The 22,435-nt window shown below is 36.0% G+C and overlaps 3 protein-coding genes across 5 annotated transcripts in view; 2 read left to right on the top strand and 1 right to left on the bottom strand.

Moving 5' to 3' along the window:
- The first annotated feature begins 166 nt into the window (after window positions 1-166).
- Sf3a2 (splicing factor 3a subunit 2) lies at window positions 167-8,044 on the top strand. Of its 2 annotated transcripts, XM_019041264.2 has the most exons (6): window positions 167-325; window positions 2,804-2,965; window positions 4,204-4,337; window positions 4,959-5,088; window positions 5,680-5,807; window positions 6,805-8,044. In XM_019041264.2, the coding sequence occupies exons 2-6, from the start codon at window positions 2,812-2,814 to the stop codon at window positions 7,102-7,104; spliced, it is 846 nt and encodes a 281-aa protein (XP_018896809.1). In that variant the 5' UTR covers window positions 167-325; window positions 2,804-2,811; the 3' UTR covers window positions 7,105-8,044. The 2 variants fall into 2 exon arrangements, with proteins under 2 accessions (XP_018896809.1, XP_018896808.2); XM_019041263.2 differs by lacking the exons at window positions 167-325; window positions 2,804-2,965 and adding an exon at window positions 3,365-3,640.
- ArfGAP3 (ADP-ribosylation factor GTPase activating protein 3) lies at window positions 7,698-15,758 on the bottom strand. The gene is made up of 11 exons (XM_019041262.2): window positions 15,589-15,758; window positions 14,883-15,074; window positions 14,019-14,150; window positions 13,237-13,440; window positions 12,548-12,691; window positions 11,728-11,892; window positions 11,001-11,131; window positions 10,215-10,328; window positions 9,412-9,916; window positions 8,515-8,709; window positions 7,698-8,070 (listed from the first exon to the last, which is right to left on the bottom strand). The coding sequence occupies exons 1-11, from the start codon at window positions 15,661-15,663 to the stop codon at window positions 8,047-8,049; spliced, it is 1,881 nt and encodes a 626-aa protein (XP_018896807.2). The 5' UTR covers window positions 15,664-15,758; the 3' UTR covers window positions 7,698-8,046.
- Window positions 15,759-15,892: 134 nt separating this feature from the next.
- Vps13D (vacuolar protein sorting 13D) overlaps window positions 15,893-22,435 on the top strand; it is a 57,121-nt gene continuing 50,578 nt past the window's right edge. For both annotated transcript variants that reach the window (XM_019041260.2, XM_019041259.2), the window contains exons 1-8: window positions 15,893-16,325; window positions 17,192-17,382; window positions 17,845-18,027; window positions 18,509-18,769; window positions 19,239-19,412; window positions 19,968-20,312; window positions 20,766-21,097; window positions 21,678-21,835. In XM_019041260.2, coding sequence (XP_018896805.2) covers window positions 16,229-16,325; window positions 17,192-17,382; window positions 17,845-18,027; window positions 18,509-18,769; window positions 19,239-19,412; window positions 19,968-20,312; window positions 20,766-21,097; window positions 21,678-21,835 — 1,741 coding nt within the window. In that variant the 5' untranslated portion in view covers window positions 15,893-16,228. The remainder of the gene's footprint in view (window positions 16,326-17,191; window positions 17,383-17,844; window positions 18,028-18,508; window positions 18,770-19,238; window positions 19,413-19,967; window positions 20,313-20,765; window positions 21,098-21,677; window positions 21,836-22,435) is intronic.

Genomic DNA, 22,435 nt, shown 5'->3' with positions numbered 1-22,435 from the left:
TTTGAAATTCCCGCCGGTTTTCTTACAACTGGGAATATATGGAATGAACCGGTCTAGACCAATCAAAATGCTTGGTTCAGAATTTGCGGTAAAATTCCTGTCATTTAAAATGAGGAACCAACGGAACGAACTGAGTTGATTTCCGACTATTTGGCAACTTTGTATGAGATATTCTTGTTGATATGAAGGTTATGTTATTGTTCAGCGGCAAAACAAGCGTCCGTCGGCTGAAATTTGACGTTTTAAAAGATTCATCGATAATTTGCGTTACTGCACGACCGAATTTGAAATTATCATCATTCTAGTGATTTTCTTGTCCCATTCAGTAAGTATTTTGGAAATTATTCAATCTATTAATGGGTGATTTCACGATAATAGGAATAGTCGTGTCGCCGTGGGTTATGAACGACATAGGGCAAAACGATTGAAAACCAAATTAATTAATCAATAGGAATGATGTCCCTGAACCTATCCATGCTAAAAAATATGATGAATTATTATTATATTTAATAATATGAGACTTTAAAGGCCGAAAATGTCCGGTCGGTTACGCGTCGCCAACCCCGATTTTGAAGCAAAAGAGCAATTTGCGGTAACATATCAGTACTGATCATGAACTCTTTGGCAATATTTGCTGAAAAGAGACTCTAGTGTTCAAGAAAATTGCCAGTTTGAACTGAAATGTTTATTATTGAGCGAGAAAAGTCATAAGAAAGAGGTGTCGCCACATTTGGCAGCAAATTTTTGCAGTTGTATTAAGTGCAGTGTTTATCTCGCCAGATGGAGTCAGGAGTTTCAAAACTGCCATCAAATTGTTCGCTGAAGTCTTCTTGACAAAACCATTACTGATAAGTCAGTTTTTTTTACAATGAAAACTTAAATTATTATGAAAACCAGTGATTTTTACGTGTGTAGCACTAATTCCTCACTACGCAAAAACCTCAATTTAATAGTATTAAACTAAAACGAAGTCTCCAAAGTTTAGAAAACTTTTAAGGCAGCATTAATTCCACCTCATAACTCAAGAATTGCCAAGTTTCATCTTTTGTATCATCTTTAATCTCACATTTTTGAGTGTCGGTTACGCTGTGTCTGTTACGTAACCGACACAATTTGGCAGGGCCGCCATGTTTGCGTGGACCTCCAGCAGTCCCGCGGAAAGCGCTGATACCTGATTCAATGGCTTGTTTATCAATCACTTTAACTTTGCACTGAATCAAAATAGAGCGTGCCAAAGCTGGAAAAAGGAAGTTTAATACCTTTAGAATGAGGTAATGAAATCCTGTTAAAATTGGTGCACTTTTATTTCTCAGGTATTTCACATTTTAACTATTCCTGTTATCGTGAAATCACCCTAATAATGTGCCTGTGCATTGTTTTTGACTGGCAGACCTCTCACTGCTTCTCTGTCTGTTGAAGACACCACATATTTTTTGCACTTGATTAGCATTCAGATTTCGAGAATTAGGAACATTCTATAATAAAATAGCATACCAGTCTAAGTCAAGACCATAAGTCACTCAATGTATCTGATCAACTGCATGATATCAGCATTCCGAAATACAGTGAGGCAGGCACATCGACAGCGTAAGTCCGCAATCACATATCTCGTTTACGGTGTCTGAAAATCTCCGCCTCTATGTTACTTTTTTAAAAGAAAACAAACTGACATCCTTCCTTGAAGTTCTGCAGAATTTTCTCCGTTTAGAGAAGAATAATCATGGCAGTTTTAAAGAATTGCCGTAGAGTAGTTTTCCGCTTATATAATAAGGTATGACAGGAAGTCTGCGACGTCGCAAACCGAGATATGTGATTGCTGACTTACGCTGTTGATATTCAATATTGCTAGAGTGGGGATGATCAGCTGTTCCATTCGAGTTCATTCTAAGAAGAGAAATGACTGTCGTCACTGGTGGGTTGTTCATAACGACCTGACTAGGTATTACTAATCATTTGCAATACCTACTAAACTAAAGCAGATTCTATAATGCCATCCGTTAATTCCACCGTTGCTTCGACGGACTGTGCTAGCTGTGAGCTTTCCTCCTTTGCGTGTCATTTACGATTTTATGAGTGGACAATATTTCAGCTTATTTTTGCTTTCTTCAAGGATTTGTCCGTTACCTGTAGAATTGTCCTTGATCCCATGGAACCTAATTAGGCAGTGCCCAACCTGCAAGATAATAAGATGAACTTTGATTGTTAGTGCTTTGTAGAGTTTATGGAAAGGAACGGGCTCTTTGAATCTACCCTTCTAATAGTCTCATAATGAGGCCTCTCTATCCATTAAACTACGTTGCAGGAAGTGTCAACCATAACACTGCCAAGCTAAGGAAGAACGCCATATGAACATCCAAGAGATGCCAAATCTTTTTTGATAAAACATGTATTTTTTATAATATTTAAGCACATTTTTCTTTTATACCTATTTTCAGATATATTAGCTCAAATTGCGTACAAAATAGTCTGAAAATTTTGGAAAAAAACATTCACAATTTTCCCAATAATTTGGTTTTTATCAAAGGAAACTTGGCAACGTCTGAAGGCTCATATAGCGTTTTTCCTTAGCATGGCAGTATAGTAGTATTGTTGCCCAAAGATGTGTAGACAGGATAGGTCAATGTCTTGTTATCATGTAGAATTTTACAGTTTGAAGAATAGATTAAGTCAGGAGAAAGAATTAAAAAATGTTGCGACCAAACTAGGCTGTATCCAATGCTCTCTTCTCTATCTATCTTTTTTTTTTTTTTTTTTTTTTTTTTTAAGAAAAAAAATCTTTAAGTACTTTTCCATATAATTGCAGAGGTCAAAATGGATTTTCAAAATAGACCAGGAGGTAAAACTGGCGGAGGAGGTCAGGCGTCATGGTCGGAAACAAATCGGGATCGGAGAGAGCGATTGCGACAGCTGGCTCTCGAAACAATAGATCTCAACAAAGATCCATATTTTATGAAAAATCATTTAGGTGAGTTCATATGACAGTTACCTACTTCTTGATCATTATTTAGATTCAGATAATTTATTAAAATGTGCTTTGTGTGATAAATATTGAGTTTTTAGTATCGCATTTTCTGTCATTGCATACTGTAAGAGCATTATCAGTAGGTGGCATTGTAGTTCTAACTTGACGAAGTTAAAATTTTTAAAAATTTACCGCATATTGTGATCAGTTATTTTTTTGAACTAAATAACCTACTGAATTTCCTATTTGACTATATACTCAAAATTATCCAAACCCATATAGTTCAAGAAAATTGGTATGAAAAATAATTTCTTTTGGCCTTGCAAGCCTGATGCATTCAAAATTTGCTGTATGTTGCCATGGCAATAAAAGATAAAAATGTGACTGTAAGAAGATGAATTTATGAATAACCTAAAATACCATGTATGAAATTAATCTGTGACTAAAATTTATTTTGGAAAACTCAATGCCTGATTGCCAAACAAAATTTCTGATTAACTGAGTGATAATGGTAGCAAAAAATGACATCTCAACAGGAGACTCGAGTGCATGGACATTCCCATTCGCATTCACATTCTCACTCTCATTCACATCCTCACTCACATTCACATTCCCGTTCCCGCTCACATAGCAGGAAAAAGAAGACAAAAGCCCCGTTTTCTATAACATTCTTTTTCGGTCAGTTTTTTCAATTGAATCTTTCCAAAAATTGAGGCTATGCGTCCATTCCACTATAACTTAAAGCAGCCTTAAACATCCATCGCCCCTTGTAATTTTAACTTGGACTTCTCCCACCCTCCAGAGTGTCACATTTTCTTAAAAAAGCCCTCAAAGGTCGGTAATTTCTTGGAATTTGAATGAACCTGCCGATGCTCATATGATGCAAATTTCATTTAACTATCAATATCCGCCTTGATTGCAGCAAATTATCAAAGATTAACCTTATTCATATCTGCACAGGTTATTTTTTCCTTCCTTTATTATTAATTTTGGAGATGAAGATAAGTTGATTGTATTGAGATAGGGTATAAAACAGCATACCACTTATCTGTATATTGTCTTCTCCCATGATGAATCCTTGCCAGAATTTTTGACGAGTCAAAATTTTTGTAAAAGTAAAGCTGGAAATACAACAATTCTCCCCTGACTACTGATTGCTCTACTTTCAAGAAGTTCTAGACTTATACCATTCAGCCATACCCTCAGTGTCTTTCAATGACAAAACTTTATTTTTTTTCTAGGTTCATATGAGTGTAAATTGTGTCTAACCTTGCATAATAATGAAGGAAGCTACTTGGCGCACACACAGGGTAAAAAACATCAAGCAAATTTGGCACGGCGAGCTGCCAAAGATGTCAAAGACACACCTCAGCAGGTAAGAGCATATTTGAAGACTTATATGTAACAATAGCGGTCGCTGACATCCGCCATTTTTAGGGCAAACGCTTTTTTCTAATTCTGGAGCCATCAAAAATGCCTTTCCATTGAACCGTCCCAGTTAATAATTTTAAATTAAGTAAGGTACTCAAAATGATGTCATTCTACTGTTACATTTTTTTTGTATATTATTTGTCATGCTATCTGCTCTTTTCATAGTTGGGTATTCAGATCAAAGATCCTTGCCCACTTTTTCTGCAAGTGAATGTAGCTTGCTTCACCATTACCTGCGTTTCTCTTCTAACCATTTAAGAATTTTTTGACAGTCGTGGTTTTTTGTAAAAGATATACTTCAATCATTATTATTCATCAATCCTAGTTTTGGTAAAAAGCAGGGATTCAGAGAGTCCCTAGCCTTATTGTTTTTCAGATTGGCCTCTCCATCCCAAAACTCATTTTCCCCAGGAAGTTTTCAAAATGATACCTTTTTCTTACTCTTCATGGAAGGATTTCTACGGAATTGCAGGAAGCTCAGATTTTTCAATGAATTTAAGTAGGTAATCAAAACAAAGCATTCTTCAAGGTAATCACTCACCACTGTCTTGATAACTGCTTTCAGCCCGCTCCAGAGAAACCTAGGATAGAGCCGAAAAAGTTTGTTAAAATTGGACGACCTGGTTACAGAGTTACGAAACAAAAGGATCCTGAAACCGGCCAGCAGAGCTTACTCTTTCAAGTTGATTATCCAGGTAAGAATCCTACAATGTTGCCATCCCTTAACTCATGATAATCTTAATATGCCCATGGCAAGAGATTTCCTTGAGGCGACCAGAATTGCATGAGTATCTTTCAGAAATTTTGCTAATAAGTCTACGGTGTCAGTATCACTACGGAAGAAAAAAAACGTTGAAAAGAATGCAAGACTGTATCACCGCTCTTGAGATAGTGCAAATTTTTAGAGTCATACCGAACTAGATTAAATTGAAGTGTAGATTAAAGATTTTTAAGAGTCGATTCTCAGAAATCAATACTTCCTTTGCAGATGTATGCCAAAACCTCTGTTCTAAATTGCAAAGGAAATAATTTCATATTAAAATGTATTGAGACATCTGTACCAATTTATGACCATTGTACTTTTCAATTAAACATTAAATATTAAACGCTACTGGCAAATCAATCAAAGGATCATTTCTTCCATAAGAACAAGATATTGCGAAAGAGGATGCAGTAATAACTACTTTCCAACAGGACATGGACTTGCATCAAGAAAAGAGTATTTAATGGGTGGCTTTAAAATCTCAAGGATGTTACTAATCAAGCATCTAATGTTATTGTTCCAGAAATCGCAGAAGGAGTTACACCAAGGCATCGATTCATGTCTGCATACGAACAGAGAGTGGAGCCTCCTGACAGAAAATGGCAGTATTTGTTGTTTGCAGCCGAGCCTTACGAAACAATAGCATTCAAGGTAATTGCAAAAGACACACTGACGGCCTAAGTGCGAAACCTCGTAGCTCCATTTGCGCCGCTGCAGACTTCCCGTCATACTTTATTTTTTCTTTGGAAAATTAGTCAACCTGATTTTTTTCAAAACTCCCATGGTTTTTCCTCTCTATCAGCAGAACATTCTGTAGAAATTTCATGCCGAACAGTTGACTCGTTTTGCCTTGAAAAAAATAAAATAAGAGCAAAGATTTTGTAGCACCCCAATGGAGATATGTTTATGTGCTTTTGCACCGTAACCATTGATGTGGGAAGTATTCTACAGAAAACAGGGGCCAGTTAATATTTGAAAGTTCAAGTTTCATTTTACTTGCATAGAATTGTTCCTGTTACTATTTTACACTATTTCTGATTTACTGACGACTGAGTCACCACAATGAGTAGAATCATTCGGATAAGCAAAATCGTCACATCTACTTTGCCGAGTTTCAATACCTAATCTCCTATTTTAATTTTATGGAAGGAAGTCAACCAACATCCCCACTCAGAAACTGTTGCAATTGTTTGGCTTTTCTTGCCCATATAAGGGTTATTTGATCAACATATTAAGGGAAAATGTTGGTGAGTTTCCTTCCAAAAAATGTGATCTTGTAACATCTTGTAGCTGTGACTGCTTTGCTTAAATCTGACTATAAAAAAGAAAAGAAAAAAATTGACTTTCCACCTGCTCTTATTGTCTCCTAATTTTTCTCCCTTTTTTTTAAAATAGTGGACGATAACAACTTTATACTATACGTTGAAGAACTTCTTGTATCCTGGAAGAATTTTTACCACAATCAGTTAAATCTTAAGGCATGGACCAAATCACCATGGAACGAATTTTTTTTAAAAAAAATGTGGTTAAAAACCAATCTATTCAACTACAGTATCAGATATTGCCCTGCTGATCATAACTAGTTTATCATGCCATTCATATCTAATTTCTAACCTTGTTAATTTATTATTATTTTTTTTTTTTTCAGGTACCCAGTCGAGAAGTGGACAAATCAGAAGCCAAGTTTTGGACACATTGGAACTGTGACACTAAACAATTCTTCCTCCAGTTTGCGTTCAAGCAGGTGGATCCAAAACAGAGCTCCGGAAATGTCCACCGAATGTCAATGAACCAATCAAACAACTCCATGCCCACGAACCTCTTACCCCCTCCCCCGCCTCCCCCCATGTTCAATCCGGTACCCCCACCCCCTCCCAAAATTGGTGATGCCCCTCCTCCCCCACCCCTAGGAATTCCACCCCCTCCTCCACCCAATATTTCAGCTTAATTGTCAATCTCATAAGTCAGTGCTTGTCTCATAATCTTTTACTTTTAAACTAAAGAAAAAAGATGAATTGTAAAAACATGTTTGGTAATAATAACGGATTTTTTTTTTTTAAACGGCACATTATTTCAAACCTTTTGGCTAGAGAAATACTTTTAGAATTCCTGAAAAAGGAAAGTCTATCAACCGTTAAGTTTATGTTTTATAAATGGTTAGAACGATTTAATAGTCGAACGATCAATTGATAATCTCTGGCTTTTCAGGTAGCTTTCAAAAATCTCAGAGCGTCACGTTACGCTGTAGTTCGTCAAGTATTTATACTAAAAATTCGACCAAGGCGCACCTTGAAATATCTCTGAAAGTGTGTCTCACGGGAACATTGCGAGAGGATTTCTGATATTCTTTCAAAACGTACTTACAGGGCTTTTTTAGTCTGTCTGTTTTGGTCAACTGACTACAGCGAGATGTGATACTCGTAGGTTTCTGGAAAAATATTGATCAATCGACCATTGGACAGTGCTCCCAAGTGCTGAAAGTCCACTAGCAAAAATATATTTAAAATCCTGGGAAACTGGGAAGAAACAAGGGGCACAAAGTTTAAAATAAAACAAAGATATATTTATACTTGAGTTACTTTACAAGCGATATAAATTATCATACAGGGACCGATCTACGGATTCTCAAAAAAGTGGAAAAAAACTTAATATAATACTCAAAATGGAAGATGGATTTTAAGCAACCACTGGATCTGTAACTTGAATCTTGAAAATTGAAACTGTCTTAAAAGGTTAAGGCTAACAATCATTGCTGTGAGAGGCAAACGGAAATAGTTTGCTGGCAAATAAAGGCGTAATTATCTGACACTGTACAGCAGAAAATATAATTTTTATTTATATATTTACACCTAATATATTGTCTCAAGACATTGATGAGGCACAAATATGTTTAGTATCCACCACTGTATTTTTCCTGGAAGAAGAGAAAAAAAATTAATAATTTACGATTCATAAAAATAGTACATACAAGAGAGCTTATGATAAATAACAGGCTAGGTGCCAAAAAATCGAAAATTGACTTAGACTCAGCACATCTTTCTAAGCACCAATGACAACATGCCGCCTAATAGGCTAACTTCCAACCAATAATACAGTACTACGTATGCATAGTAATCAAAAGGTATTGTTAGTGGTATGCTTCACGACAGTTCCACAATATATAAAAGTATTTAGAAACTTCAACATTTTTTTCAGATCTGTTTTGGAGAACAAAATAAACAACACAGAAGTTTTAAAAACATCAAACAATAGACATATGAATAACAATATAACAATAGAATTTCAACATCGACTAAAATCGTACTAAAATAAAGAGATTTGACGGCTCACTTAAGTACCGCTCCTAAAAAAAGTTTACCTGTATTGAAGACATAACACCATTAGCTAGGGACGACAGTTTCCCAGCAACTTTTGTGGCACCTTGACGAAGACTCTCTTTGACATCGTCTAAATCTGGGGTGTAACCAGCAGCGTAGTCTTGGTGCGAGCTACCACCCCCAAATAACTCAGCTGATGAGATGCTTGTTGAACCTTCGAATCTTGATAAATTGCACTAGAAAAAAAGAAGAAAAAAACTTTAAAAACTTGGTTTTTGAACTTAAAGTGAACATGATAAAATTAATAAAAACCCCACCACATTAAGTGCCCGATCAGGAGAAATGTTTGATTTTCGATAGGAAATACTTGAGAATAAACAATAAGAATACCTAAAACAAAAACTTTCGAGACAAACCATGAAGTTTTATCTTTAGGACATCCAAACTTCAGAGACACTGCGTAAAAGCTCAGGGGCTTCTAAAGGTTATCGATGATGAAACTGCAAAAATGCGTATTTTCGTTTGCAACACAGCAAACTTTCTGTTATACTAAATTGTCTACACAGAAAACTAATAAACATTATGCGAAGAAGATTCTGTGAAAATTTCAATCTGTGATGTTCATTTTGTCTGCTTTAAAAAATAAAATAGGTAGGAGCTAAGATTTTAAAACACCGCAACTGAGATGCGTATTTTCGCAATTTCACTCCCAATTGTCGCTTTCCTACAGAAAATACACTGAGATATACTACGTACGATTTTTTTACGAAATGAATGTCCCGTGTCTGACAAAAACAAACGTATGAATACTCTCTGAAGTAAAAAAAAAAAAAAAATAGGCTCCAAATTGTTTTGTGTTCTACATAAATGTGTAGGATCAGTTGATTGGCAAGAAAGAGGGCTGGATGTTCTAGGTTTAAGATTAAAATTAAACTTACCTTCTCCTCGGTACTGTCACCAAAATATTGAGCAGAGGATATGGACTTCGCTGCCCCAAACTTCTTCTGCGCATCTGAGCCTGTGTCTGCTGTTTTGGGTGCGGCTGATGCTGGTGCTTTCTGCTTGCTTGATGGCGCAGACGCAGTGTTCTTAGAAGTTTCTGTTTTGTCCCAATTGCTGCTGCTTTTATTCCAATTACTACTTGTGTTATCCCAATCATTGCTAGATTTTTCCCAGTTGTTACTGGGTTTTTCCCAGTTGTTGCTAGATTTTTCCCAGTTGTTGCTAGATTTTTCCCAAGTGTTGTTTGATTTTTCCCAATTATTCGAGCTGGATTTGGGTGGGGATGATTTAGAAGAGAGGTTATCTTTCCACATAGAATCCATATCATTGCTTGACTTATCCCAAGCTGAGGTGGATTTCGGCTCGGAATCCATCCAGTTTGAGGAGCCGCTTCGGAGAATGAAATCCAGATCTGAGTCGGAGAACTGCTCAACTTTTTTTCTGAAACAACAGAGGCGACAAAATTGTTATCTAATTTTCACATATACCTATCTACTTAAAAGCAGCACTCTTTTTAAGTATTCAAAAATTCTATGTTTGGTTGGTTATCAAAGTCAAATTATTTTTTTGAACAGTTCGTAAATTATAATTCGGTATGATTGAAGTGTTTCTAGGGCAAGAAGAAGAAATACTTCCTCTACCCGCAAGGGGAGCGAGAAAGCAGAAATTGTTTCAAGGAATTTGTCACCACAATGTAAATTGAAAATTTACTGTAAGATTAAAAATCGGCATAACTTACATGAAAGAAAAAGGGATCACAAAGGGATCATCAGATGATGAGGACGATTTTGATTTAATTGGAGTTTCTTGTTTGATGATTTTCATGTCACTCAAGGCGGAATGTTGAATTTCACTGTAAAATTAAAGAGAAAATATAAACAAATTAAAAGAGTTTAGAAAAAGAAAAGAAAAAAAAAAAAAAACATGACAGAATAGAAGTTAAAATTATGTTTTGTTGTTTGTTGGTTTTTTTTTTAAATCATACCGCACTGAGGATCATTTGTGTCTTGTTTCCAAGATGCAATTGAAAGTAGGCAGAATACCTTACACGCTGCATCAGGCTTGGTCACTTATATTGATTTCAAGCTCATGGCCGCACCAAAGTCAGAGTGCAGAGTCTTTGTGCAGTAAAATGCTTGGTACAGCATTCTCAAGTTCACGGTTAATATTGAGATAGGTTAACTTCAGTGTTAGTATGTTCATAGTTGCAGTCTTTTTATTGTACACAATAATCAATGCCAGGATAAACAAATTATTTAAATAATACATAACTGCATGATATTTACCATACAGCCAACTTCTGCTACATAAGTAAGCATCAGGCCAAGGGTTTGTGCTTGCTTAGCAAGGTTTTGCTCTTGAATAAATCACCTATTTTCTGCACTATAATTTCAAATTTACCACAGAAACATTTGCAAAGCCTTTACAAATCTATAGACTACGTTACGGCGAGTCAAATTACACATGAAGAATATATTGAAATTCACAGAGTAACCTTTAGATGGTAATTGAAAAAAATACCTACCCTCTGGCACAGAATCCCATACCGAGACGCTCAATTTGCTCTGCTTTCTTGGGATCGGTTATCTTTAGCTTCTCTTCTTCTTTCTTTTGTTGCAAACTTAGATCCTGGTACGCCAAGCGCATGGATGCCATCTGTCAAAAAATAAAATGGTTTTTTAAGCATATAAATTATTCGTACCTATACTTACTAATAATTAGAGAGGAAAAAAAACAAAAACAAAAAAAAACAACTGAATTGCGCACATTTTGTGTAAGGCAATGTTTGAAGTTGATTTGAGTGCGCTAAATTTCATTACTTAGGAGTTTGGCCAAAAGTAGCTGCAAGTTTTTGTACCGTTCAAAAATTGTAACTTACCAAAGAAACGTCTCTTTGCAGTTCTCTAAATTTCTGAGAACAATTTTCACATCTATTTGTAAGTTTTGTTTGCTTGTTTTGTTGTTTTTAAATTATGGAGAGTATAGCAGCATAAAATGATGTTAGAGAAAAATAAATGGACGAGAAGTTAAGATCTACATTTTAACAGATAGACTTAACTTCCGAAATTTGATAACGAGGAAAAAATACTAGCTTGAAAAAAATGATCAGTATTCTTTCTTTCTAACATTCTAACTTTCTGTACCTCCACTTAGCAACAATGAAAGCATTAAATCTCTTTTGTCGAGCCCAAAAAAAAAGAGGTGAAATAATGTCCCCATCCAAGTTGATGCTTCAACATGTAGTGTCTTACCTTTGCATCTTGTTCTTCGGTGGACTGTTGTACCGCTGCTGCCTGGTTCTTCTTGCTATTTTCAATTGATTCTTTCAACTGGTCGGCTAATTCTGCTTCACGCTCGATCTCTGCAAAATTTGCTTTCACTTTTTGAGCACCAAGACCAGCTTTTTTGGCACCCAGCTGCGAAACATTATTCTTTCGTTATTTTTAGGTTACTCAAGTGTACAATTCATTTTGATTACTAATATTATTCTCTTTTTCTTGCCGGACAATAATGGCTAACATACCTCCAGCCAGGGGTCGATAATTTTCCAAGAATTGCTAGATCAGGGTTGAGAAACTTCCAAGGAAATAAATACATATTTTTATTTTTTATTTTTTAAGAATCAAATTATATTTAACACCAATTAGAAGGGATTCTGTGCGATTTTGCAAAATGGGAAGAGAACAGAATCATAATTTCACAGAATTCAGTGGGTAGTATGGATTTTTTTTAGAGGTTTTCCAAAATTTTGCGGGTTTTCCATATTTTCGTGCGTTTGCGGATCACTTGATCTGGAGGTTAATCGACCTCTGCGGTCTGCCTCTAGCTAAGCAAAGACATGAAAATTGCAAAACTCATAAAATAATGCTACCGGCACATTAATTTTATAACTGACAGTGACTTAATCAAGTATGGTCAGGACTACTCTTCGACAATGATGAGCTTAGTTGAGGACTTGATTATCGAAGGCTAAATGCAAAACACCATATCTCCATTGGAAACGTTGTAGCCTTCCTGTCATACTTATTTTTTCTATGAGGAGCTAGTCTAAAGTTGTAATCTAACACTTACCCCAGTCCTTTTTGCAGGACCCTTCCTTCCGATGGTAGATTTATGTTCTGAAAGAGACGTTGCACTATTACTTGAAAAGGCACCTTCTACGCTGGGTGACCCATGGGCGTTTGAATTACTTGTACTATTCAGATTATTGGCGACCTGAAAATGAAATAATCAATTGAAGGTCATTGAATATAAAAGGAAACCAAATTTAGGAAGGATAAATTTCTACACAAGGTTGCCACAGATTTTATGTAGAAAATGAAAGTCCCTGACATTTCCCTGATTTCCTTGCCACATTTTGGTTTTAAAATTCTCTGGCAACTGAAGATAATTAGATTATTAAAAGGACATAATTTGAAATAGTTTCTAGGCAAAATTTGTTGTTCAAAGCGTCAAACCCATTTTAAAAAGCAATTCAAATTGACTTAACAAATTTTTTTCGGCGTTTTCATCATTTTTCCTGATATTTTTTTCCCTAATCTTCTTCATTACGCAGGTATATGATATAATTACAGCTAATCATTGATTTGAATCAATTATGCAACTAAACAATAGATCATTAACATGAGCACACTGAAAAATTGTCTTTGGACAATCTTGTCTTTTTGATGAGAATTTTCGATTGATCGGATATAAGTGTAAAAGAACAATTGATAATGAAAATTTGCTGTCAGAAACAAAAGATGATTTGCAGTGCTGACCTTGACTGGTTCTGGTGGGTTGGCAGGCGCAAGGGTTGGCACTGATCGGACCGGTGTTGGATCAACTCTGGGCTGTGTCGGGAAGTTAGTTTGAAATCCGTTGGTGCTCTCTTCACCTGGTTGCATGATGGAGTCAAAGAAATCTGAGTCCTTTTTCTCTTCTCCATGATGAGACTCATGAGGAAGTCCACCGTCGATAAACAACTGAAATTAAAAGAAACATTTGAGCAAATACACAATTGATATTGAATAGAGCACTCACAAAATTGCATAAGGTTTTGCAAGGAATTGAATTTTAAAAATTAAGGACTTTCACAAAGAGCTTGATGTCCAATTTTAATACCAAGGGTTTAAAACTCCATACATAAAATTTAGAAATTTAGATCCACTCTTTCATCACTCACATTTTGTTGTTTCCCAGACGAAGGAATGTAACTCAATATCATCGTTGCCAATTACTTCTATCACAAGAAAGTACCTGTGAAATTTTTGTCCAATTTTTTTCTGATTCTTGCATGAGATCAGAGAAAAATCAGTGAAATTTTCAGTCACAGATGTCTAAGATTTTCCTGGTAAGTAAAAATGCAATTCCTGAGGACAATTTGGTATCGTTGAAATTGAGTTAAGTTCTTTTGTGAGGGAAGCAATCACTTTTCTGACCCTTACGATAGCTCCCTAGGTGTTGCTGATGTATAGAGTTCAGCTGGTTGAGGCAGAGAGAGAGAGAGAGGAATGGATGTGGAGCTGATTAAATTTGAAAAAAAAATTTTCGAAGAAATTACCTTGGTTCCATGGAGTTTCATGGCCTGTTTAGATGCATGGTCGAGTTTATCTCTGTACAGTGTGGCTGCTCTTGAATTATACTTAACCTGCGCATCAGTTGTGTCGCAATTATGCTGCCTGAAGAAAGTTGACTGAAAAAATGAAAAAAGAGTTAGGAATCATCAAGTCTACTGTAAAACATTTTCCATTATTTTTCCCTCAACTAACAGATATTTCCCCAGGCCTGGAGTCTAAGGTGGGAAATTTGGATTCACTAAGAGGGGAGATTGCAGTTTCTTTCATAAAAAGGATGTCTTCCCAAACCATCTATTTGACAGTAAATGTTTTGCCATTTCTTAAAATAGCAAGGGTTTACTCCTGAAAACTAATTAAGAGTGAAGTTCAGGAACTTTTCAAGCATCTTCCAAAGAGTCAAGCACTTTCAAGGCCTTGAAACAAAAATTCCAAAGTAAGCTTTTTTAAGCACATTTTAAGGCTATGCGAAGCATGAGCTCCTGCCGCGGGAATTAATCAATGATGAATCAGCACTCTATGACAAGAGTTTATACATTTGACTTTAACAGTGCTGATTTTTAATGATGAAATTCATTTCATAATATTTAAATTTTACATAAACAAGGAAGAAAATTAGAAATTTTCATTCTTTACCCAGTTTTTGATTCTAAACGAAAGTCGGCAGTTTTTGACACTGACATTAAAGATGCACTCTGATCACCCTTATGTCAAATTCTCAGTCTATGAGGGAAAGCAAAAGATTTGAGCATTTAATTTGGGCTTGATTGCCTTAACATACTGCAGTGTTACTTTCAAATGTGTTTGCTTTACCAGATAAAATTCACACAAATAAAGCCATGACAACTTACAGCATTGGCATTGCCTCCAAGTTGCATATTCCTAATCTGTGTCCATGTCCAGTGTGTGTCCAACTGTGTTGAGCGCACGAAGGACAAGTGGACACCAAGGCCACGGTGGACCGCCGAACAGTCGATGCAGATGAATACTCCATACGTTACACTTGCCCATGTTGGATTTTTAGCATTACAATCAAAACAGATCTGAAACAAGCGAAATAAGAATAAAACCATGGAAAAGAAATGAAAAGGAACTTAACAGGCATCTTGATCATCCGCGCTAATTAGGAGCATGACGCATAAGATTAACTCATCAGTAAAGGCATATAACTCAAGAGGTATGGTTGCGCACGCATCTACTTATTTGGCTGGTAGTTTAATGATCCATGTTAAAGTGACAAGAACTTATCAACAGGTGGGATTGATCCAATCCAATAGGCTGTCACAGTGTTGATGCTCGCGCAAAGTAATGTAGACTGACAGCAACCACTGATAGGTGTCTTGCCCGCTAGTCAGGAAGGATTTTCCCTAAATTATTAATTCATTCTATTGTCAGATGAGCAAAGTGGCTATTTAATATCTTTGAGTAAGATGCAATACAAAGTATTAATTGGGCCAGCTAAGCGCAAGGGCCTACTTCCAGAAGTTCCAGGTTGGGAGCCAGGAGATAAGAGATCAATAATAATTGAAATGTTCCTCGAGAGAGAGAAGTACTAACCTTGTTTGCAGGAATGGATCTCAGTCTTTTAAAAACGGATTCAATATCACTTTTTGGGGGGCAATCATCAGCCATGGCTAAGTTAAAATTTCATAACCAAATAAATAAAAAATGTATGTAAATGCACGGATGAACGACTGAGTTGTCACTTTCAGGTTGGCCAACAACACCGCACAGTGTAGCCAAAAGTTCGCTACCATCGGAATGACGTCATGAGCTTTTGAGCGTTGTGGAACTTTCAAAAAATGCTTCATTATGATAATCTGAATGTGTAAATTTCTTTTGCAAAAAGCTCACAAATTCTGGCAACTGTGTTGAAATATATGACGAAATAAATTTGTGGTTATCAGCTGACGTTTAGGGCGCGCTCTGTTTACTTATCTTTTGAAATTCTAATTTTCGTTTATTATGGAAAACACCATTTTTGAAGGTTATCTTCTTGTGATAAGTAATTTTGAAAATGTCGTGTTTTAGAATTAGTCATCTCCCACTTCTAATCGTCTCCTTATAACGTCAGCCATCAGTTATGTTCGTGTGATCACATTAATGAACTGTCCCTCAGAAACTAGTGAAGGATTCAGCATCAACCGCTTTGTGTCGAGTTCCTTTATTATTTTAGTTCTGTTTCAATGCGATCACTATGCTTGAAGGTTTAGTCGCTTGGGTGCTGAACAATTACTTGGGAAAATATGTAGAAAATTTAAACACCGATCAACTCAGCGTAGGTTTACTCAGAGGTAAGTTCTGATTTTTCTGAGTTCATGGCATTTACGGTGGATCTTGCCGAGACGCCCTAGTTTATTTCATCAGTGCCTTTTCTAAAGAACTAAAGAGCTTTCGAGGATGCTATTACTTACTTGATCGTACAAACTGTGTCTATCTCTTTATTGAAGATAGTTTTAGTTTGGTATCTGAGGTCGGCCGGTCATGTGACAATGTAGTCATAGAACTAATAGAACTTAACGTGAACAGCGTACTCTATGTACCCATCAAATAATTATATGTTTAGATTTACTAACAATGTAACTACCTAAGGCCTCTCTAGGAGGTAAGTTTTCTGACAATGGTAAGTATTAAATACGAAAAATTGACTGACTGATAAACCAAATGTCACCAGGAGATTTAAATGTCAACCGAGGGCTCACTATTATTAGTTAGATTAAGGTGCAAATTTCAAATGTCTCTACCAAGTTCAGCATTTTGGAAGAAAATCTCTAAGGTTCTGTATCATGAGACCAAGCTGTTCCGCTGTTAGTTCCTTCTAGTTCAGTTTGGCTCTTCATTTCTGCACCCTCTGGCCAAAGTATCACAAGTGCCATGCGATAATTAAATATTTCCGCCGCCATTTTATTTTTTACAGAAAAATGGTTTAAGGAAGGTGTTCGAAAATTCCACTGAATTTTCTTCACGCTGCTGATTGAATTTAGTGAAATTTTCAAGTAGATTTAACCAACAATGTCTTTGTAAAAAAATGAAATGGCTGTGGAAATTTTGGAATGTTGCATGGTGCTTGTGATACTTTGGCCGGAAGGTGCCGTTGTCTGCTTATCCAGTGGTCAACTGTCGCGTTTGCCAGCTAAGGTATCAATATTTTTGTCCTTAGGTGCTGTTGAGTTGGAAAATCTGCCCTTGAAGAAGGATGCACTTCGAGAACTAGGATTACCAGTGGAAGTTCGGTCTGGTTTCATTGGAAAAGTTAAACTTCAAGTACCTGTGAGCCAATTTAGATCAGCACCATGGGTCATACTGATAGAAAATTTGTATTTGACTGTCGGTCCCATCTTAATCGAAAAGGTTTGTACAGCCATTTCATGATCCACTAAGTTTATTGATAACCAAAGTTGAAAAATGCGTTCGTCAGATTGCGATGTTGTTAGTCTCCGCTCATGTTTAATTTGTTTTAAGGAAAACTAACCAGTAGTCACTATTGAAATCTTCCGTTGATTTTCCTTACCACTTACCTAATTCTAAAAGCATTGCAGAATTGCAAGGAAATATTTTGATTAGTTTCACATCACGAAAATAAAACATAATCGAAGAATCTTGACACTGCAACCAACTGAGGAACGTTTTTTTTTTTTCAAACAAATTCCCGGAGACTAGTATGACAAAAAATCTTGTTCTCTGGGTCATATTTTGAGTTATTGCGTCTGCTTTCATCCTGAATTTTTTTCGAAGAGCCGGCTTTCTATTTGCGGATTGATATTTACTTCATCTCCACAGAGTTTCATGATAATGCATCAAATTATTTTTCAGTGGGACGAAGTAGCACAGGAAAGGACAATGCAAGAATGGAAAATGGGATTGCTTGCAGACATGGAGGCACGCTGGCGCGCCGAGCTATCAGGAAATCAAACAGGAGGTTATTACGCCTCGAGTTATTCCTCTTGGCTAGGATATGCAACAGGAGTGATGGCCAATATTGTTGACAATCTTCAGGTACTTGATTTTCCAGAGGTTCTCTATTATAAAAAAAAAACAGGTGTATTTTAATTTTACCTCAAAGCTCAAATAGCGCAATTTCACCTCAAAATTTCTTGAGCCAACTTAGTAAGTAAGAATCTGTCCAAACATTTTCAAGAGCTGCGCGAAAACATTTTATTTGTTGATCGCCGAGCATTAAATCCCAAAGAGTAGCAGCACAGCAGAGACTGGAGTTAAGCTAATATCTTAGGTGTTATATCAACCAACACCGAAGAAGTATTTTTATAGCTCCTGCCATTTATATGTCAAGCGGGAAGAAATTTGCGCATAGGAAACGTTGAAGGTCATGAAAAGTGCTTGATTTTATGAGGCTGCACAAACCATGAAACAATGAAAAACTCTATTTACGCCTTTGTTTGACTCTTCAGTAATCCATTTTTTGCATGAATTACTTGCATCTGCTCCTTAGCTTCAATGTTTGGCCTTTTTTTTCCAGCTGAAAATCATTGATGTTCACCTGCGTTTCGAGGATGAAGTTACGTCTGACAGCCAATCATTTGCTGTTGGAGTCACAATTGAGTCTCTTGCTGCCCAGAGTTGCAACAAAGAATGGGTTCCTGGCTTTGTATCTTATACATCTGACAGCAGTAATGGTCATTCATTCAAGCTAGTTGAATTAACAAATTTAGCCATCTACTGGGATATTATACGACCACCCAAGCTTCTATGGAGTCACACTAGTGCTAGTGATCTTTCGGTAAAATCCCACGCTTTTTTTAAAAGAAATATAAGTAAAATATTTTACAAATTATCTCCTTTGTAGCTCAACCAAATAATCTTAAAAAATCTTTAAAAATAGAGTCCTAAACTGCTCTGCTGTGTTTATAAGTCAACAGGACAGGTAACTAAAAAATACCACAGGAACCTACTCAAAGCTGAAAAATATAATCGTTGAATCCTTTTAACACTGAAAGCCCTGTGAAGAAAGTTGAAAAGTTGTTGTGAAGGAAGCATTTTTTTCAAAGTGATAAACTGAGTATTGAAGATTCAGTAGAAGATGAATGAACTGTTTAGAAACAATATCTATGAGAAGTAGCAATGGAGTCAAAGAAAGGGGGGCAGACACCACAGGTATGCTTCCACACTCATACTTGTATACCTAGATAATCATTCGCATTTAAATTTCTACATGCTGTATAATAATGATCAAATTCTGTTGTACCTAGAAATTGCTGAGTTGTGCGGCAGCGGATAAAAATGATCACCAGTATATCCTGCCACCTGTATGCGCAGTGGCGCATCTTAAAAGAAATCGTAGTGATAAGCCTCTAAGATCAAAAACACATCCAAGAATAGTTTGTGATTTGCAGTTGGAAGAAGTAGCTCTTACTTTATCGGATGTAAGTCTAAGTTTGTTACATTGTCTTTCACTTTATCTATTTTATTGTATCACTTATTTTATCCTACCTTACAAATATTAATGTATAGAGTTTAAAAATGAAACCCTTTCTGTAGGAGGAAGGAGTCTCCAAAAAGAGAGGACTTAATCCTTAAAAATATATCCCTATTTTTATGTACATATATTTCTACACGAATCTTCATTCTTCCTATTTTTCTAATCAAATAGAAAATTATTTTTAATTTTTTTTTTTTTTTGTAAAAAAATGGTTGTAGGTATTATTAGAGAGAAAATTCTTAGTTCAAAGGCTTTTCTCTATCAATGTCCGTTAAATCAAAGATTCCATAGTTGCACAGACAAAAAGTTGTTGATTTTTTATCCTACATATTTTAATCAAACAATTTACCAATTTATTTCTTCCCCCTCTGATACTTAGCTGCTTTTCACAAATGAGATTTTTTACTAATATCAGAGGATAAATTGTAGGGTGGCTCATTTTTTACATTTTTTTAAAATTTGAAGAATGGTAATGAAAAACCTTTTTTTTTGTTTGCAGTTGCAGTACAGTCTAGCTGTCAACTGTGTCAAAGGCTTGAAACGGATTCAACTGCGCCAGAATTATAGAAAATTTCGACCAACATCATCGGTCAAAGAAAATCCTCGAGCGTGGTGGTTATACCTTTTCAACTGTTTTCACTATAAAATCAAGAACACAAGCCGGGAGACTGCCTCCTGGCAACACTGCATTCAAAGAGCGAAGGAAAATGTAGCGTATGTAGATATTTACTCCAAAGTTTTATTAAGTCAGACTGCGTCTCCAACACTACTACCAGAAGAAAACCGGATCAAAGACACCGTTGAGATCGAACGCGGTCTAGAGGAGCTTGTATCTTTGAGAGAGGTAATTCTATCTTATATTGTCATAAAATGCTCTTATCATCATGTAAAACTAGCCTCAAATCGTGTTGAACTAGTTTTAGTTATTTTAATGTAAATTAGTCAGTTAATTTTTCCAGGCAAAAAATTTTGGTAGTGTTTTGATCACTTTCTTCTTTTTTTTCATGTATTAGCAACGGAATGATTTTGAAATTCACCAACACTTTTTAACTTTAGTATGTACCTAAGAGATGTGATAAATTGCCAATGAAGAACTGATAAAATATTAATAAATTGCATCAACAAATTGGAAGGCAAATTGGAATTGTACTATGTCACCTTTTGCAGTTATGAACCATTAAGATTCCTGTCAGGAAGTCAATCTGACAAATCAACAATGAAATAATAATTATTTTTACATTTCATCCCCTACATTCAGTATACTCAACTGAGGTCATTGACCGAATTTGTTCTCTAGATTGCAATGTTTCGAGTGCGACCACCTCAGCCTACCTCACCCCCAGTTACAAACGGAGGGGCAACTGCGCAAGGGCGCAGCATGCTTCTAAGTTGGTTTCCTCAATGGTGGGGATGGTATTCCGCCACGCAGCCCATTGAAGGTGACCTTTCATCTGGAACTAAAGACACTGGCCAATTAGATGATGAGATCTTCGATGCGATCGCTGACACTATGGAGAACAATACTTTGCTGAAGAGGGATGCTGTTTTTGGACAGTTTAATTTCACTCTCAAGCAGGGGGGCATCAGCCTATGTTCGGTTTATAGATCTAGTATTGGGGCTTTTGAAAGGTAAGATAAGTATTTTACATACAAATCGAGTTGTTTTGTTCTCTTTTGAAACTGAAAATAAAGTTTCTGAAGATTGGTGAAACATGAAATGTCCATGGTGGCAGAAAGTGCCAAAACGCTTACCATTTTCTGTGATCAGACGTTTTCCTACATGGTCATTTCTTTGATTTACCTCATGAGCAGTTTTCCAATTTTTATTGCTAATTACCCGATTTCACATTGAAATGTGCGATGTGCCTTACAATCCATGAAAAAAGAAAAACATGTACATGAAAATGCCACCTAACGCAGCATTCAGGATCACTACTTAGGGCATTTTTTGCACCCCTGGAAATGCCAATGTATTGCAAAGCAAAATTTAATAGCAAATCCCTTCATGCCCTCTTTTATCACCAGCTTTTACTTACAAAAGGGTTTTTTCAATTTATTACAAATATGCCTGTGTATCAAAGGTATGAAGCAGTTTTCAGAGTAAAGAGAATCAAAAACTGGGAATTAATTGCTTAATACATATTTGGCAAACGTTTTATTTTATCTTATGCCCTCTTAATATTCAAAGAATTTGTTTTCCTGTTTTCAGTCGCTGCACAATGCGATTACAATTCAGTAATATGTCAATTGGGTATGAGTCAAGACCTCGAACTGGTTCTCATAAAATCAGCGGTGCCCTAGGAACGGTATCTCTCCATGACCTGTTGACTGAAAATTCGGCCTTCCCTGTTCTTATTTCTCCTCAAAGTAATATTTGTTAAGCTTTTTCATTTGACTTTGTTGCTTGGCAAGTGGACTGACTCAGTGGCTGTTATTTGATATTCAATGGTTACACACAAAGTAAATTAACTATTTTGCTATTGATTGTTTTGCTGCTTTTTCAAGTGAGGTGCAGTTTAACTGCGATAAATTTAATGACCTAGTCACTAAGTCAGTCTATTGTATGCAAATTTTTGAATTTCAATTCTAAATTAATTTTCTCTAACTCAAGTTTTTGCAGACACTTTTTTTATGATGAGTGAAATACATTCGTACGTTACTTACCTTCTTTTTCGTATTCATGAATGTACTGTTTAAACGCAGGTGTTGATGGAAGGACAAGATATGATGATTTTCAATGAGGAGTTAAAAAATTAGCTCAGACCAAACTTTACTCAAAATCTATCGTAAAATCGAAAAAATAATTTCGAATGAACTTTCTTTGAAAACCTTGCTATTGTTACTTGATCAGTGTGAACATATGTTTCAATCAAAATTGTGGGTTTTATTGCCTTCCCATTGCCTCAGCCTTTTTTTACAATAGTATATTTTTTTACTTATCATCAGAATGTACAGAATATTTCCAGA

Source organism: Bemisia tabaci, chromosome 9 (genome assembly GCF_918797505.1).
Source record: "Bemisia tabaci chromosome 9, PGI_BMITA_v3".
In the NCBI taxonomy this organism is placed as follows: Eukaryota; Metazoa; Arthropoda; class Insecta; order Hemiptera; family Aleyrodidae; genus Bemisia; species Bemisia tabaci.
This window is presented reverse-complemented; position numbering and strand designations above follow the sequence as displayed.